At 45.2% G+C, this 15,878-nt stretch overlaps 1 protein-coding gene across 1 annotated transcript in view; it reads right to left on the reverse strand.

Annotated features, from left to right (window-relative positions):
- Positions 1 to 15,878, reverse strand: part of ITGAL (integrin, alpha L (antigen CD11A (p180), lymphocyte function-associated antigen 1; alpha polypeptide)) — a 39,177-nt gene that overhangs the window by 3,998 nt on the left and 19,301 nt on the right. Inside the window, exons 16-26 of the mRNA XM_006896608.1 lie at positions 14,599 to 14,759; positions 14,193 to 14,344; positions 12,154 to 12,243; positions 7,702 to 7,758; positions 7,533 to 7,606; positions 6,846 to 6,987; positions 4,770 to 4,880; positions 4,273 to 4,352; positions 4,073 to 4,159; positions 1,594 to 1,669; positions 41 to 154 (exon numbers count right to left, since the gene is read on the reverse strand). Coding sequence (XP_006896670.1) covers positions 41 to 154; positions 1,594 to 1,669; positions 4,073 to 4,159; positions 4,273 to 4,352; positions 4,770 to 4,880; positions 6,846 to 6,987; positions 7,533 to 7,606; positions 7,702 to 7,758; positions 12,154 to 12,243; positions 14,193 to 14,344; positions 14,599 to 14,759 — 1,144 coding nt within the window. The remainder of the gene's footprint in view (positions 1 to 40; positions 155 to 1,593; positions 1,670 to 4,072; positions 4,160 to 4,272; positions 4,353 to 4,769; positions 4,881 to 6,845; positions 6,988 to 7,532; positions 7,607 to 7,701; positions 7,759 to 12,153; positions 12,244 to 14,192; positions 14,345 to 14,598; positions 14,760 to 15,878) is intronic.

Raw genomic sequence — 15,878 nt, forward strand, 5'->3', positions numbered from 1 at the left:
AGACTCGCCTTCCTCTCCCTACCCACTGCCCAGTACTCACCATCTCCACATGCCACTTATGGGTGATGGGCCCCTCGTTGTGAGACTGTGGGATCCCCACCAAGGCCTCCAGGTTGGGCAGGTCATGGCCATGGATAGAAGACTGAATCTTCACCTGGACAGACAATATAATGATGCAAAGCACTGAATGCCAGCTCCCAGCTCTATCCCAGACCCTCCAGCCTCACACACCTCTTCCCATCTCATTAGCTGTGTTCTAAGAGCCTCTTAGTTGTTAAAATGCACTGATGTTGAGTTGGTCCTGACTCAGAGTGACCCTCTGTCGGGTTTCCAAGGTTGCAAATGTTAAGGGAAGGAGTTTGCCCTTTTGCCTGTGGAGTCACTGGTGGATTTGAACTACTGGAGACTTGAAACCTTCTGGTTAGCAGCACGTCACACCACAGGCTACACCACCAGGGCTATTTTTCAGGCTGTGTGTAAGGATCAACCGCATCTGGTTCCTGTGCCCAAGACCTCTGCGTCTCAGCTCCATCTCCTCCCTCTGTCGGGGATGCTCTTCCCTGCTTCCTTCTTGTTGCCAACCTCACCCATCCTGTGAAGCCCTGCACATGTAATGTCTATGAAGGTTTTGCTGAGCCCCAAAGGACAGGACAGCATCGCCCTCCTGTGTCCCCGCTCTTTCTACACCCCCGGCGGATGCCAGTGCATTTGCCTATGGGTCAGTGTCTCCACCAGACTGTGAGCTTTGTGGGGGCAGGAGCTGTGTCTCGTTTTACCTCTCATTCTCTATTTCTGGGCACAGCTGATGTTTTTACTTTTGTTTTTTGTATTGTTGAGTCAGAATTGACTCACAGCAGACCCTCCAATGGGTTTTCAGAGACAGAGAACTACACGAAAGAAGATTGCCCATCTTCTCACGTAGAGCAGCTGGTGGGTGAATGTAATGAACACCCTAGACCTGTATACTTAAAAAATTGTTAAAAAGGTAGGTTTTTAAAATTTTTTTATTTTATTATTTTCTGTGTGTGTGTACCATCAAATTGGATCTGACTGGTGCAGGAGGAGATGGCCCCTCCGTCTCCGGCAGAGCATCTGGTGGATTCGAACCACATATCTCTGGGATTGCAGTGCAGCTTCTTGACACTAGGCCACCAGAGCTCCCCCCAAAAGGTAGATATTATGTTATATATATTTGTACATGCCTCTGGAAACTCTATGAACTTTGAGAAATGATGATAGTTATAGAAAGGCTTCAGGTCTTTTGTTCATAGGGTCACTATGAGTCGTGCTTGACTCAACAGCAATCAACAACAACAACAACAACATATTTGATCAACAACAAATACAAACTGTTTTCTCCCAGAGCCCTTTCTGCTCTCAAATTCTGTGATTTTATAAATAAGCTGTGCAGTTATGGAAAGGGTTTTGAACATCCTCCCAGTGGAAGAGTTGAAGTAAGGCGTGAAGCTAAGGAGGAGGGATTACAGGACTGGGTGGAAGGCCACATTCATGACAAGACCATGACAAACTGGTCTCTGCATCTTTGTTCCCAAGATTGGACCCTGAAGTGCTTTTTCCCTTTGAAGCTCATACCTTGTAGACGTGTTTAATAAGCTGGACTTTGGGTCCTTTGGGGATGAAACTTATGTAGAGTGTGGAGTCTTCCTGGCTGTAAGGAGGAAGAGAAACAAGTCAGAACGTGGTGACGGGGCCAGCAGAGTCTGCAGGAGGGTGGGGGGCATGACCCAGGCCAGATGTCTGAAGCCGGACAACAGCCTGATGTTTCCCTGTGGAAACTGAGCCTCATGAAAGGGGTACCTATGGAAGAGGACTGGAACCCAGGTCAGTGAGCCCTGGAGCCTGTGTCCACCTCTCCAGTGTCACCACTGTAGTCTGGGCCCCACTGCTCTGTTCCTAATTCTGTTGGCCTCACTGGGAGACTATGGACTCTCTCAATCCCAACCCATCCTTCTGATGACATGAATTGACCTTCCTAATCTTTTGACCATGTCACTCACCTATTCAGAAACCCATGAATGATTCCCTACTACCTGCAGGGGTGGATCCAAGGTCTTCTAGTCCTTGACCCACTCATCTTCACAGTGTGCCTTCAACTATTCCCTCTGCTAAGCTTGCCCACCCCCTGCTCCAAGAGTTGTCCATAATCTCCAGACCTTTATTCACATTAATCTCTGACAAGAACATTCTCCCTCATCCCTGGCCTTGATCCAAATGCCACCCTCCTCCTGACCCCAGTCCCACAGCCCATATTCCCTCCTCTAACCCACATTCATCCTGCCTGGCTCCGGTTTCACAACACAGTTCATCACTCTGTTTGACATTTATATCAACACACTGGAGACACTGGCCTGTCTTTAGCCTACAGAGCCACGTTGAGAAACCCCCACTACATTTCTAGGCTCAGCTGCCTTTTCTGTAAGTGAAGAAAGGCTTCCTTGCCCAACTTCTGAGGCTCATTCATTCTTTGTGTCTGAGTTTGGTTTTTCTCCAACTTGACTGTGAGATTCTGGAGAATAAGGACCACGGGGAACACTTTTCTCACAGCTCTTCTAACATTGCTTCCCCCCTGGGGCTTTGGAGCCAGACAGATTTAAGTTAAAATCTTGGTTTCAGTTCTTCCAAGCTGTATGACCCTGGATAAGTAACTCCCTTTCCTAAGCCTCCATTTGCTCGTTATTAGTAAACCAGAGAGATGCCAGCTGCCTCCAGAGGAGTCGAAGCTCCACAGAAAAGCGTCAACCAGGTAGAGGAGCCAACTCCATCGGGAGGTCGGCATTCAATGCCTTTGTTTCTGTCAGTAAATGTTAGCTCTTAAAAGGCGGCCTTCACCGATAACCAGGAGAGTTAAAATAGATGAATGGAATCTTCAAAAAAATCAAACCCTTGTGTGCATCAGAAAACTTTCCCAACAGAGTGAAAAAGGAAACCCACAGATGGGGAAAATATTTTCTAATGTCATATCTGATAAGGAACTCGTAACTAAATATTATAGAATACTCCAACTCATCCACAAGGAAAAAAACGAATACGCTAAACTCAAAACGGGCAGAAGAGATGAATAAAAAATGTCATCAAAGAACACCAGCTGGCCAGCAAACACATGAAGGGGGGAAAAAAGCTCAAAATCACTAGCTATTAGAGAGATACAAATCAAAACCACAATGAGATATCATCTCACCCCAGCAATGATAGCAAAGTTTGACAGGACAGCAAATAACAAATGCTGGTGAGGACTTGGAGTGATTGGAACTCTTATACATTGCTGGTGGGAATGTAAAATGGTATAGCCACTCTGGAGGGCACTCAAGTGCTTCCTCAGAAAGTCGGATATAGAAATAGCATTTGACATAGCTTTCCCACTCCTGGGAGTATACCCCAAAGAAATCAGACCTGCAGTACAAACAGATATACACACACCCATGTTCATCACAGCATTAATTCACAATAGCAAAGAGATGGAAGTAGCCCAGGTGCCCATCAACAAATGAATAAAACTATGCTGCATTCACTGAATGGAATACTAGGCAGCATTGAAAAAATAATGAACTCATAAAACACTACACAACATGGATGAGTCTGGAAAATATTAATCTGAGTAAAATAACTCAGTCACAAAGGGACAAATACTGCATAAATCCCATATCGTAGTATTAGGTTTGAGACAGGGAAGGGGGAAGAGTAGGAAAAGAATGGATAGATAATGAATACTACTCTGGAATGAATGAAAGGAAGGACATTCTGAAAGACGGAATAATTAGCATATTTATGACAATTAATAGTCATACAAGGGGAATGGGGAAGAGAGAGAGGATAGTGTGCATAAATGAATGAATAATAACAATGGTTTGTTTTTATGTTTCTTGGTGTTTTTTTTTAAAAAGAGGCCTTCTCTCTTTTCAGTCCTGAATGCTCTTGGGGTTGTGGCTAGCATTTGTTCTAATTATTCCTTAGGGTTGTAGAAAAGGGGCTTAGAGGAAGAGCCCTGGCGATTCAAGGCTGGGGTACAGGTTGATGGGCAGAGAACGGTAGGTGTCTGCCAGGAAGAACTCACTCTTCAACGACGATGTTGACAGGGTACATGACTGGGATGCTTCTGGTGGCTGAGTTATCCTTCAGGAGACCTGAGTCTTCATTGTCACTATGTTGGAGCAAGGCAGAAGTAAGAGTTAGGAGAAGGGCGTGGCCAGGACCCCAACGCAGTATGCAAGCAGGGTGGGCATGCTGGCCGGTGCTTGCCTGGGGCCTGCTCACCAGCTAACGTTGGCATGCAGCTCAACCTCGTCCCCCCAGGAGCTGTTCAGCAGTGTATGAAACATTACCCGGATAACAACCTGGCATAGAATGAGAGGGAATGGAGGAAGAAAGGGCCTGGGTTTTACAGGGCAGCACTAGCCCCGCACAGCCCCACCCCTAGTCACGGCCACAACAGTGCACACTCGTTAAGTTCCACTACAGCTTAAGCACTAGGCTAGATGTCTTATCCCCACTGTACAGATGAGGAAACTGAGGCTTGTGCTGGCTGTCATATGTAAATGGTTACAAAATGAATAAGTTGATCCCAGGTTTATCTGATTCCTAAGGCTAGGCTCTGAAACATGGTTGAAAACAGGCAACAACATACACTTCTCTGAGAGAAGAGGGTTCCTTGTCAGTCACCTGTTTCCACCAATCAGGAGCTCCCTGCCCTCAGCCAGCTCATCATCCCTGAGCTGTGTGTGTGACTCCTCCGGGAGTCTGGAGGCACTCACCGAGCTTCCTGCTTTGAAGATGGGAGAGCTCACATTGCAAGAGAGGGTTCTGGTAAGAAGTCTGGACTCCTTAGGAAGCTCCTCGCAGCTCACAGGCATCTGGGTGTGAGGCTAAGAGGAAGAACAGAGAGGAAGGGCTTTCTGATGTGGTTCCTTTGAGGCCACAGGCCCATCAACTTCAGGTTCCTGTCTCTGGAATCTCAGAGAGTCAAGGCCAAAGACTCAGGGCACATATAGAGGCTTAGTCCAGAGATGCTCATTGCAAAGGGGTTTATAATAGTGAAAAAACAAGAGATGGTCAGTAGTTCAATGGGAATGATCCTGTCATTATAGTTTGATTAGAGAAGAGATAACATGAGAGTGTAGAAATGATGTGACAGCTACAAATTTAGCAGCTATTTCACAAATGCTCCCAGGAGCTTGATCCCATGCTAAGTGATAAAGTAGGTTAATAATAGTCTACTTAAACCTCTTTATATTCTTGAGGGGTAGGGATTTCAGCCTTAGATTGGGAAAGGAAGTGGACAATCGAGGTCCTGGGAGGTTAAGTGACTTCTCCAACAAGGTGTCACAAGAAGGTTACAGCAGTCACCTAGTGGGGGCTTGAGGCCAGACCTGCTTGACCTTAGACCTCAAGTTGTGAATCACTTTGCTGGATGCCCTCAGGATGCATCAAATGTTGTAGGTAAAGTTAATCAATGAGATTGTACAATGTTGAATAAACAGTAAAATGTCAATTAATTAAAACAAACCCAGTCTGTACCAGTCAGATCCGATTTGACGATACACACACACAAAAAAATAATAAAATAAAATAAAATTTTAAAAAACCAAACAAATCCAGAACAAATACACACGTATAATGTAATGTATGCCTATGTGTATCAGAAAACAGATGTAAATAGGTATATACAGGAAAGTAAGAAAGAGAAATACCAAAACATTAGAATTGGGAATTGCTAAATTGCAGACGGGGAGCTCTGGTGGCTTACTCTGTAGGAGCTGTGTTGCTAAGCTAAAGGCTGTGCCTCTCTGGTGGTTTGAATCCAATAGCAGCTCTTCAGGAGAAAGATGGACAATCTTTTTCTTGTACAATTTACAAGCTCAGAAACCCAAGGAAGGGTCAGTTAGGAATTGGTTTGGACTAAAGGACAATGAGGTTTGGTCTTAATTTTTTTAAAAAGGTGGTATTTTTTCTTATTTAACTTTCCTACAATCTCCAAGTTTCCATGGCAATTGTGTATTAATTTTATAAAACAGCAACTGAAAACATAAAGGTTAGAGTTACAATAATCCAGGCCATCCCTCAGAAACACTTTGATTACTGTGAGGCAGGAAGGAAGGTTCTCACTAAGCCCGTATATATTTTCAGGGCGCCCAAGTGGTTTAGGCCATGGTCTTTTCAGTCATTTGTTATGCATTTGAGAGCTGGACAATGAATAAGGATCATAGAAGAAGAACTGACTTTTGAACTGTGGTGTTGGAGAAGAGTGCTGAAGATCCCCTGGTTTTGCCAAAAGATCAAACAGGTAGATCTTGGAGAAGGTGCAACTAGAGTGCTCCTTGGAGGCAAAACTTCATCTCGCAAATTTTGAGCATGTTTCTGGGAAAGGTTATTCATTAGAGAGGGACATCCTGCTTGGAGAGGTGGAGGGACAGCAAAGGAGAGGAAGACCTTCAAACTGGTGTATTGACACGGTGATTGCAGCAATGAGCTCGAGTGTGTCAGAGACGGTGAGGACGGCACGAGCTAGGACAGGGTTCAGATCTACAGTTCATAGGGTCACTGTAAGTCATACTTGACTCAAGGCCACCTAACAACAACAACAACAAGAAGAAATATGTGTGGCACCTAGTCCAAAGAAAGCTTTTTTCTCACACTTCATTTCAGGTCATCCACTCCCTGCCCTCTGGGTAAGTGTCACCAGCCTCCACTTCAGGCCACAGAGATAGAGGATGACCATCAGGTGGGCAGCCCAACGGGACACAAAGACCTGCCAGCTACTGCCTGTAATTTCAAGCAGTTCTGGTGGCCTGCAGCTGAGAGGACAGTGAAGGCATAGCCTTCTCACTCACCTTGAGTGCCTCCACTTTGCGGAAGGAGAGCCCTTGCGGGACGCTCAGCCCCAGATGGACCCAGTAGGCATCTTCTCCCCTGTTGCTCAGGGTCAGATCTAGAGACAGGCTGGCTGAGGGAGTCAGCTTCAGGACTTTGGACCTGGGGAGAGCATGGAATTGTGATGGGGCCAAAATGAGCGAAGCAGGAGCAGAAATGGGAACTTTGGAACGGAAGGATCTAGTAAACCATAAGAAAATAAAAAAGAATAAGTCCCTGGACTCAGTCTTTAAAATAGGCAATGTCCTCCAATCTTGACAAGGAGGTTTGGTGGCTTAGGGTGAGGAATTGTGCTGCCAAGGCAAAGGTGCATGGTCCAAATCCACCAGCTGCTCCATGGAAGAAAGGTGGGCAATCTTCTCATATGCAATTTATAGCCACTGAAAATCTGCTGGACAGTCAACTGTGGGTTGGTTCTGGCTTGATGGTACACAGCAGCAACAGCAACTAACATTGACAGGGGTTCCACAAGGATATTATTCCTCCCATTTCTCAGAAGAAGAAACCAAGTCCCAGGAAAGACAGTGATTTCCCCAGGCTGAAAAGACTCTGAATGGAGCTGGGAGCCTTCTTTCTAGTGCCCCACAGCTGCTTCAGGAAAGCACAGAGCAGAGCAGGCCAACCTGGAGAGTCTGAGCCTCACAGACCTTGTGGAGGAGAAAGACAGCTCCAGGTCCGCCTCACACTTCTTGTCCTCACCACAGTTCTTCTCAAAAGGGATCTGAAAGGCCCAAAAGAAAGCACTAAGAGGCCCTTCTTATAGATCCCAGCGGGGTCCTGACCCCCTGGCCTCTGCCTGCCCTACTTCCCTCTTACCTCCTTAGTCTCCGAGTGTGGGAAGGGTCTCAGGATGGGCTGCATGTCCTTAACCTGCTGAACACATAGGAATGGGAGGGCGGGGCACAAGAAGGATTAGTTGAGGTGGTTATTAGGTACCATCAAGTCGATTATGACTCCCTATAGCAACCCTATAAACAACAGAGCTGAATCCTGTCCTATCTTGTGCCAGCCTCACCTTACTTGAGCCCATTGCTGCAGTCACCCGATCAATCCATCTTATTAGGATCTTCCTCTCTTTTGCCAGCCTTCCACCTTTCCAAGTATGATGAGGTAGCCAGCCTCAAGGGAGGTCTGGTGGCTTAGTTTGTCAGGTATTGTGTTACTAACATAAAGGGTGCATCTCTGGTGGTTCAAATTCACCATGAGAAAGACGGACATTTCCAAGTGACTCACAGTCTCCCCAAAAACCCTGGAGGGTCGGCTGTGAGTTGGTTCCCACTCAATGGCAATGAATTGTTTGGATTTGAGTCAGCCTTGAGGAGGGGGCTTATAGACTCTTTAGGATCAGCTGACCAGGCTGTGCGGAGCCCAATGCCCTCCTGGGTGGGCCACCGTTTCCTGCTTCAACTTAGGCCATCTGTTCAGTCCTCCCCTTGGGAGGCAGCTCCTGGTGGCACTGTAGCTGGGATGTCTTATTCTCCTTTCTGGGCAGAAAGTTTCAACTTTAGTGGAGTGGTTTCCCACTGTCCTGTCACCCCCACATTCCCCCCTGGCAACACCTCCTTGCTGCACAGCTTCTGGGCTCATTACCCATGAATAGCTCTTCATTTGATTCTCTTCTGAGTACTCTCTCTACCCCGTCTCAGTTCTCCACACCCTATTAGACCAGGGGCAGAGACTTCAACATTTCCTGAACTTCTGCTAAGGACCAGGCTCCATGCTGGGCACTGAGTATACACCAGAGAACAAATCAGACACACTACCTCTATTCCACTACGAGAGGGGAAAAGGTACAGGCATTTATCACATGGGGGCCAAGTAGTATGAGGGGTTAAGTATCATACAGGGTGTGTACATAGTATATACAAGAAATGTGTAAAGGAGAAGTAGGAGGGAGTTAGCTGAAGAGCAGGGAGAGGAAGGAACAAAGAAGAGTTTCCATAAACTGTGCCGGGAACAGGGCAATGCTCAGACTGGCTGGAGCAGATATGTGAGGGGCCACAGAGATGGAGCTCAGACTCCACTGGGCCTTATAGAGTATATTTGGAAGTTGAGACTTTATCCTGAAGATAATATGGCTTAGGGTGTTCTCAGTTTTATATTTTAGAGAGAGATATCGTTCTAGGGAAAGTAAAGGGTCAGGGAAATAAAGACCCTCAAGAAGATGGACTGACACAGTGATTTTAACAATGGGCTCCAGCATGTCAGAGAACGTGAAGATAGCAGGACAGGGTAAGGGTCAGATTTCTTGTTCAATAACCACCTGCCTCTTCTGCTTCCAGGTCATCCACCAAACAGCCTCCAGTCTCTTACCTGATGGGTTTAGGTGCCGGCGGCCCTGCGGACTTCTTCCCATCCACCTCAACATTCACACACAACTTCCGCCTCTTATCAGAGCACACAAGCAGCAGCCAAGCACGGATCTAGGGTTTCTATGCTGTTCAGCTGTCTTCCTGCCAGGAGTTAAGTCCAATTCTCCACTCCCCTGGGACCTACCTCATACTTTTCCTCACGCTGTTCCCTCTCCTGTCCCTCCACCTACCCAAAGTCTACTCAACTCATTATGCAGGAACCCAAGCAACAACACTTCCCCAAGAAGCCTTTGACTACTTTGACCTCAGGTCTCTTTTCTTAAAGTCTTCCTACACTGCATATTTTGTTATTTAATAAATGCCCATAACAAAGAGGCTAGTTCTTCCAATATGGCTTTTCTCATCTTCCTTCCAGATAGAAACTTTACTTTGTGAAGCTTGGTCCTGGGGCTACATGAACTGAAGGTGACATTTCTAGGACTCTCCTGTCTAGGTGTGGCCAGGCCCAAGTGTCCTGTGGATTTAAGAGGCAGCATCTGCTTTTCTTTCACCCTCTCCTCCTTCCTGTGGGCAAGAATTCAGACACGCAGAAGGCAGACACAGTGGTTACAGTCGGAGAAAGTCTCTGCTCCTTTGGCACCGCGGCCTGAGGAGCCCAGCAGCTGCAGCAGAAGCTATCTGGCCCACAAACCAAAAATAAGTACGACCTGACCCTTCACAGGAAAAGTTTGGCAGCGCCGGATTTAGAGAAACAGAACTGCTGGGCTAGCTTTCATCTGCCCTTAACAGGAAGAAAGAAACTGCCTTTTCTTCTTCTTTCAGCAACTTCTCATTTGGATCTGGGTTCTTTGCATCTGAGTCCGGTGACCTGATGAAACCTTGCCGGTGCCCAGCACGGATCCAGTTTGGATGGCTCACAGTCACTGAATGCAACAGTTCAAAGCTGAACTCTGCTTCCAGGCCCGCATTCCATGAGCCCTGTCACTGTGGGAGGTGCCATCATTCAGGAAAGGGTATCCTGGCCTCTCGGTCCACATCTGTGCACTTGAACCGTCCTGCCTCTAAATCTCTCCTTGCTTTCTCCCCTTCTATCCACTTGCACCAGACTGCCTTGGGTCAGGCCTAACCATCCCTCAACTGGATCATGGCGCTAGCCTCCCAGGGATCTCCCTATGTTTAGGCTCCATACAATCCCTGGATTTATCTTCCTAAAGTATAAACGTCACAGCAGAGACATCTATTCCTCCTGCTTCCCATACAACACCTTAAATTTCCTTTTGGAGAATGGCTACTCTTCATTTCTTAGGACTTGAGGTTAAGATAGGACTGATCACACTCTCCCTGCAAACCTGGCCCCACTCTAGGCCTGGCCCCAGTGGCTGGTTTAGGGTTGTAACTATGGGTCAATCATGATGATGAGGTTTCTCTACCTGCAGTTACCTGGCTATAAAGATAATGTCTGGAGATGCTGACAGCATCTGATAAATGAAGAAGAAGTTGCCAGGCAATGATCCCAACACAAGGGTAAAGATACCAAGACAAAGATACAAAGAAGGGTAGGTTCCTACTGATGTCCTTATTCAGATGTCAGAATTCAGTATGTGTAAAGTCAGGTTGTACCCTTGGCATTTTCAGGTACACGAGCCAGTAGATTTCTTTGCCCATTTGCTAGTAAATCAGCTCTGAGTTGAGAATTTGATGCTTGTAATTGAAAAACAACAACAAAAGCCATCTGATAGGAGAGAGACAGGAAGGGGAAGCTTTCCTTGGTAGACACTGAGTATATATAAACTATGCAATAAGCTTGGAAAAGGCCAATAGTAACGAGTGTACAACTTGCAGAATGTAATCAATATCATTAGCTTGTATATGTAGAAATTGCTGAATGGGAAATTTTAAAAAGTCTATTATGGGAACTTTTTTTGGGATGTATTCTTGTATCATGATAAAACAAACTGATCCTAACATACTGAGTTCCTTTATGGGACCTTTTGTCTTAGTCCTTTAGAAAATAGCTTGAGAGATTGTTCATCTGAGTCATGAGGACACCTCTGCCCTAGTTTCCTGTACTCGACAGTCTGTTAACTTTTGTCAGGTTGACTGACATTTTCTGGGTAAACCATAAACTACTTGAAATCTGGTAGTTTTGGTCTGGCTCTAGGATGTAATCCTGCACTGGAATTGGTATGCATCTTGCTGGGATTGGTCAACAGACTAATGTAAATGAAGTGAAGTGTAACTTACTATGCAGATAAGGTGCTGGCTTATGGAGAAGGTATTGGTCAAGGACCATGCTTTGAAATTGACAAGTAATTGTATCAACCTCACAGAGTTTAGACAAGAAGAAAGAGGTAGTGAGAGTGTGGGGAGGCAAGGTATTTTCTACAAGAGCTTTAACACAATCAGGGCTATAACTCTGAAGACAGTTAGAGATCTAGGAGCTCAGGCAGTGGGGACAGATGGCAGGGCCAGGAGGAATCTGTTCTTGGAGGGTTGAGAAGAGGCCTGCGTGGCCAACAGAAGCTGAGAGTGAGCTCCTGCACTAAGGAAGGGAGACTTTGCTCTGTGCACCTTCACCCTGATCCTGAACTGTGTATCTTGTTGATCCAGGATGGACCTGGGCTCAAAGCTAAGGATTCTGGAATCCTCTCTCTGGAAGATGTATCTTGAGCAGAAGCAAAGCTTTCAAGCTGATTTCTAAAAGTTGATTCACTGTAGCAAGCATTCCCCGAATAGCCCATTCACTATTTCCTCCTTTTGGGTTCCCCAGAGCCACCACCCTGATGTCCCTTCTTCCAGATAATGGGGTTAATGAGTTTATCAGATTCCCCTTTGAGTCGCAGATACAAACCCCACACATTTCTCTCCTGTTTCAATAAACAGTTATTGATTTGTTTTGTTTATACTGAATTTCTACTGTTCCCTGTTTTCCAACAACAACCTCAAATCTTCTTACCATCTGATGGTCCCTTGGTGCCCGTTCTTTCTCCCAAAGAGAGAAATTCAGGGAGACATTGATGGGAGAGATGAGGTCTTGAATGCATACCTGAGGGCGATAAGAGCAATAAAACAGCCTACTCATGATAGCTCCTAATTAAACATGTCCCTTATACCTACATTTTACAAATGATGAAATACTTATACTTAGCTATTTAGGACCTTACTAGTAGTGGGAATTGTAATAGCAGCTATTACCAAGCACATATCAGTTAGCATATAATATATTTAAGTCTGTTTCTTAGCATATGGATTGTCAGCCCTAATTCCATGGCTGGTATCATTAATCACTGATAACACTTTTCCCCATTAAGCCCTAAAAAAGTCCTGTATTCTTTTATTTATTTTTTTTAACTCATTTTTTTTTATGTGTGTACCATCAAATTAGATCTGACTGGTACAGGAGGCGATTGCTCCTCCTTCTTCAGCAGAGCATCCGGTGGATTTGAACTGCGCACCTCTGAGATTGCAGTGCAGTTTCCTTCCACTAGGCCACCAGAGCTCGTCAAAGTCCTGTATTCTTGACAAACTGCTCTAGGTTGTTATTATCAATCAACCAAAATTGCAAAAGAATATTCTAGAATAATTAAAATATTTTGCTTCTAAATTTTAGCTCTTTGAAAATAGAGATGTGTTAGCTTCCTTGGTTATTAGCAGTGACTGACTTGCACAATTAAAAAAATTATTATTATTTGTGTGTGTACAGTCAAATCGGATCTGACTGGTACAGCAGAGCATCTGGATTTGAACCGTGCACCTCTGGGATTGCAGTGCAGCTTCTTGCCACTAGGCCACCAGAGCTCCCCAACATGTACACTTTTTAGACACTGTGAAATGCCTATAAAGTTTAAGAGGTAGGCATTAATATCCCCACATTAAAAATGAGACAAATGTGACATAATTTCCTGAAAGTACTAAACTAGGGAACTCTGGTGGCTTAAAGGTAAGGAGTTGCACTGTGAACCCAAAGACAGGGTTTAAATCAATCAGTTGCTTTGAGGGAAAAAGTTGAGCAATCTCTTCCCATGCATTTACTGCCTCTGAAAGCCTGCTGGAGGGTCAGCTATGAGTCAGTTCCAACTCAATGATATACAACAACAACATAAACCAGGAAGTTATTTGAATCTAGATCTAATTCCAAAGTCTAAGCTTTTTCCACCAAAAAAAATCATACTGTCTTTTTCTCTAGCATACTTTAGTTTAAAATTTCAAAATCTTGCTTCAGAGTCATGGGGTGGGGAAGGGAGAAGGGCACTGACTGGAGATATGAATCAGAAAGGAAATAATATTGTGACTGATAATTGTTGAATTTTCTCTCTACTTTTACATATGTTTGAGATTTCCATAATAACAAAGTTTAAAACAAATGCCAAAATCTTATGCCTCAATCTTAGACTTCATTTATGAAATATTTAAGAGTAGAATAATTTGATAGGCATCCTATTTTTATAGAAGAAAACAAAATGAACCTGCTATAAACAAAGTGAACCTGAATGTTTCAGCAGCTGTAAAAAAAAAAGTTTTAAGAAAAACAGAACAAAACAGCTCTACCTGGAATGAGTGTTAATAATAAATGACCACAAGTACTTGGCAAACAATGGCACATGATCTTGGTTGAGCATTCTGTGTGACAGAAGATTCCATATCCATTCAAACTAATGATTATCATTGTGACTCTACAAGACAGTGTTGGACTGCTCTCCTTAAGAACAAAACCAAAACTGATTTTATTAAAGTTGGGTAGCAGCATTTATGGACGTGGGAAAAAGGTAGTAAACACTGCAATCAAAATCATCTTAAAAACGCATATATGTGGAAGCTAAGGACTAGAAGAAAATATAGTCATGCGTTACTGCTATTATTATTACTATTGCACAGCGGAGGAAATGGTAGCTCAGAGAGCAAAAAGTGACTGGTCACTCAGCAAGACTTTGTCAGAGCTGTGCCGCGAACCCATCACCCTTTGGTCTCTTCCCCAGCCCAGAGCCTACTCCTTACCGGGAAGTGAAACCAGAACTCAAAGCAGGACCTGCTAGTGGTGACAGCTGTGTTCCTGCTGAGCTCACGTCTGCCTCCTGGGAACAGACCCCGGCTTATAGTCCTATGGCCGTCTAGCTGCAGGGTGTAGGTTAGATTGGCGACCAGGGGCCCTGGGTAGAGTTAAAACGGTAGAGGTGTTTTACTTTTCAAAGAGAGGAGCGAACTGGAGGGTGCGGGGGAGGGCTGGGTGGGAAGAGAAGTGCAGCAATGAATGAATGGAAATCCAAAATCTCTGTAAATATTCATTAAAATTATTAATTTTTTTTTTATAAAAGAGTAGAGTTGAACAGTGGGAGGGTCTTAGGCCATAAAATCAGATGTGGGATGGGCAGGGGGCTCCAGGGAATAAGAGAACAACACTGACCTCGGAACTGGGGGAGGAGAAGCTTGACCTGGAAACAGACTGTGATGTTCACCCCTTCCTTCTTTCTGTTGCTGCTTGAGTAGGAGCATTCCACTTCATGTACTGGGATCTCGGGCGGGGAGAAGGCCATCGTGGTGATGATGTCCACCACAGGCCGGGAGCTGTGGGCAGAAAACAAGGGTGGGTCTCCCAGACCCTCCTCAATCAGACGAGAGGTCTCCCCCTCCTCCCACAGTTACAGTCCTAACACAGACTCCAAAGTCACTGCTTCCTAGGAATTATAACAGCAACGACCAGTCAGGGCCCTCCACTTCATCCTAGACCTCTGACCCACTTCCTCTGAGTATTCAAAACGAGAAACCTTTGCGTTTCTCTGCTTGTAACCCTTTGGCGATGCCACGGGACAATTAGAACAGAATCCAGGCTGTCACTCTGCATGTCCCACCGTCTCCTCTGTTTCCCGTGGCCTATCATGTGGCAGCCACACTGGCTCTGAACACACCTTCTGCCCGCGTCACAGCTCAGGTGTTCCACCTACAAAGCTCTCATTCCAAATTTCTGAAGACATTTCTTCTTTCAAGTTCCAACTCAAATATTACCTCTTCAGACAGGCCTTTTCTGTCTCCCAATTTATCATAGGGAGCTCTGGTGACCTATCAGTAGGGAGTCGCACTGGCAACCCAAAGGCGGGTGGTTCGGATCCACCAGCTGTCCCTTGAAAGAACGATGAACTATCTCCTCCTATGTGATCTACAGTCTTTGAAAACCTGTTGGGGGGTCAGCTATGAGTTGGTTCTGAATCAGTGACAGTGAGTTTTTTTCCATTCTTTAGTAATGTCTCCCCAATTAGGCTCTCTCCTAAGAGCCTGCTTATTTCTCCCATAACACTTTTTACAACTTAGAATTACCCATTTATTTTATTTTAAAATGAAATCTATTATTCCCCATGTGCTCGGTGCCTGGCTCAGGTTCAGTGATTAAGATGTAAGACCAAACCAGCTGCTGCTGCGGTTTGTTCCCATATGTGTCTGGGTAGAACTGTGTCCATAGAGTTTTCAGTGGCTGATTTTGCAGAAGCAAATCACCAGGCCTTTCCTCTGAGGTACCTTTGGGTGGACTTGAGTCTCCTATGTTTTGGCTAGCAGCTGAGTGTGCTGTTTGCATCACCCAGGGACTCCTAAGTCATAGCAGATACTCAGTAAACACCCGTCACTATATGATGTCACATGAAGCTCCCAACAATGGGTAAGGCAGAAGATGCCACTATCATCTTATTTTTT

Source organism: Elephantulus edwardii, unplaced genomic scaffold (assembly GCF_000299155.1).
Source record: "Elephantulus edwardii isolate Elephantulus edwardi_28Jun2011 unplaced genomic scaffold, EleEdw1.0 scaffold00186, whole genome shotgun sequence".
Classification (NCBI taxonomy): domain Eukaryota; kingdom Metazoa; phylum Chordata; class Mammalia; order Macroscelidea; family Macroscelididae; genus Elephantulus; species Elephantulus edwardii.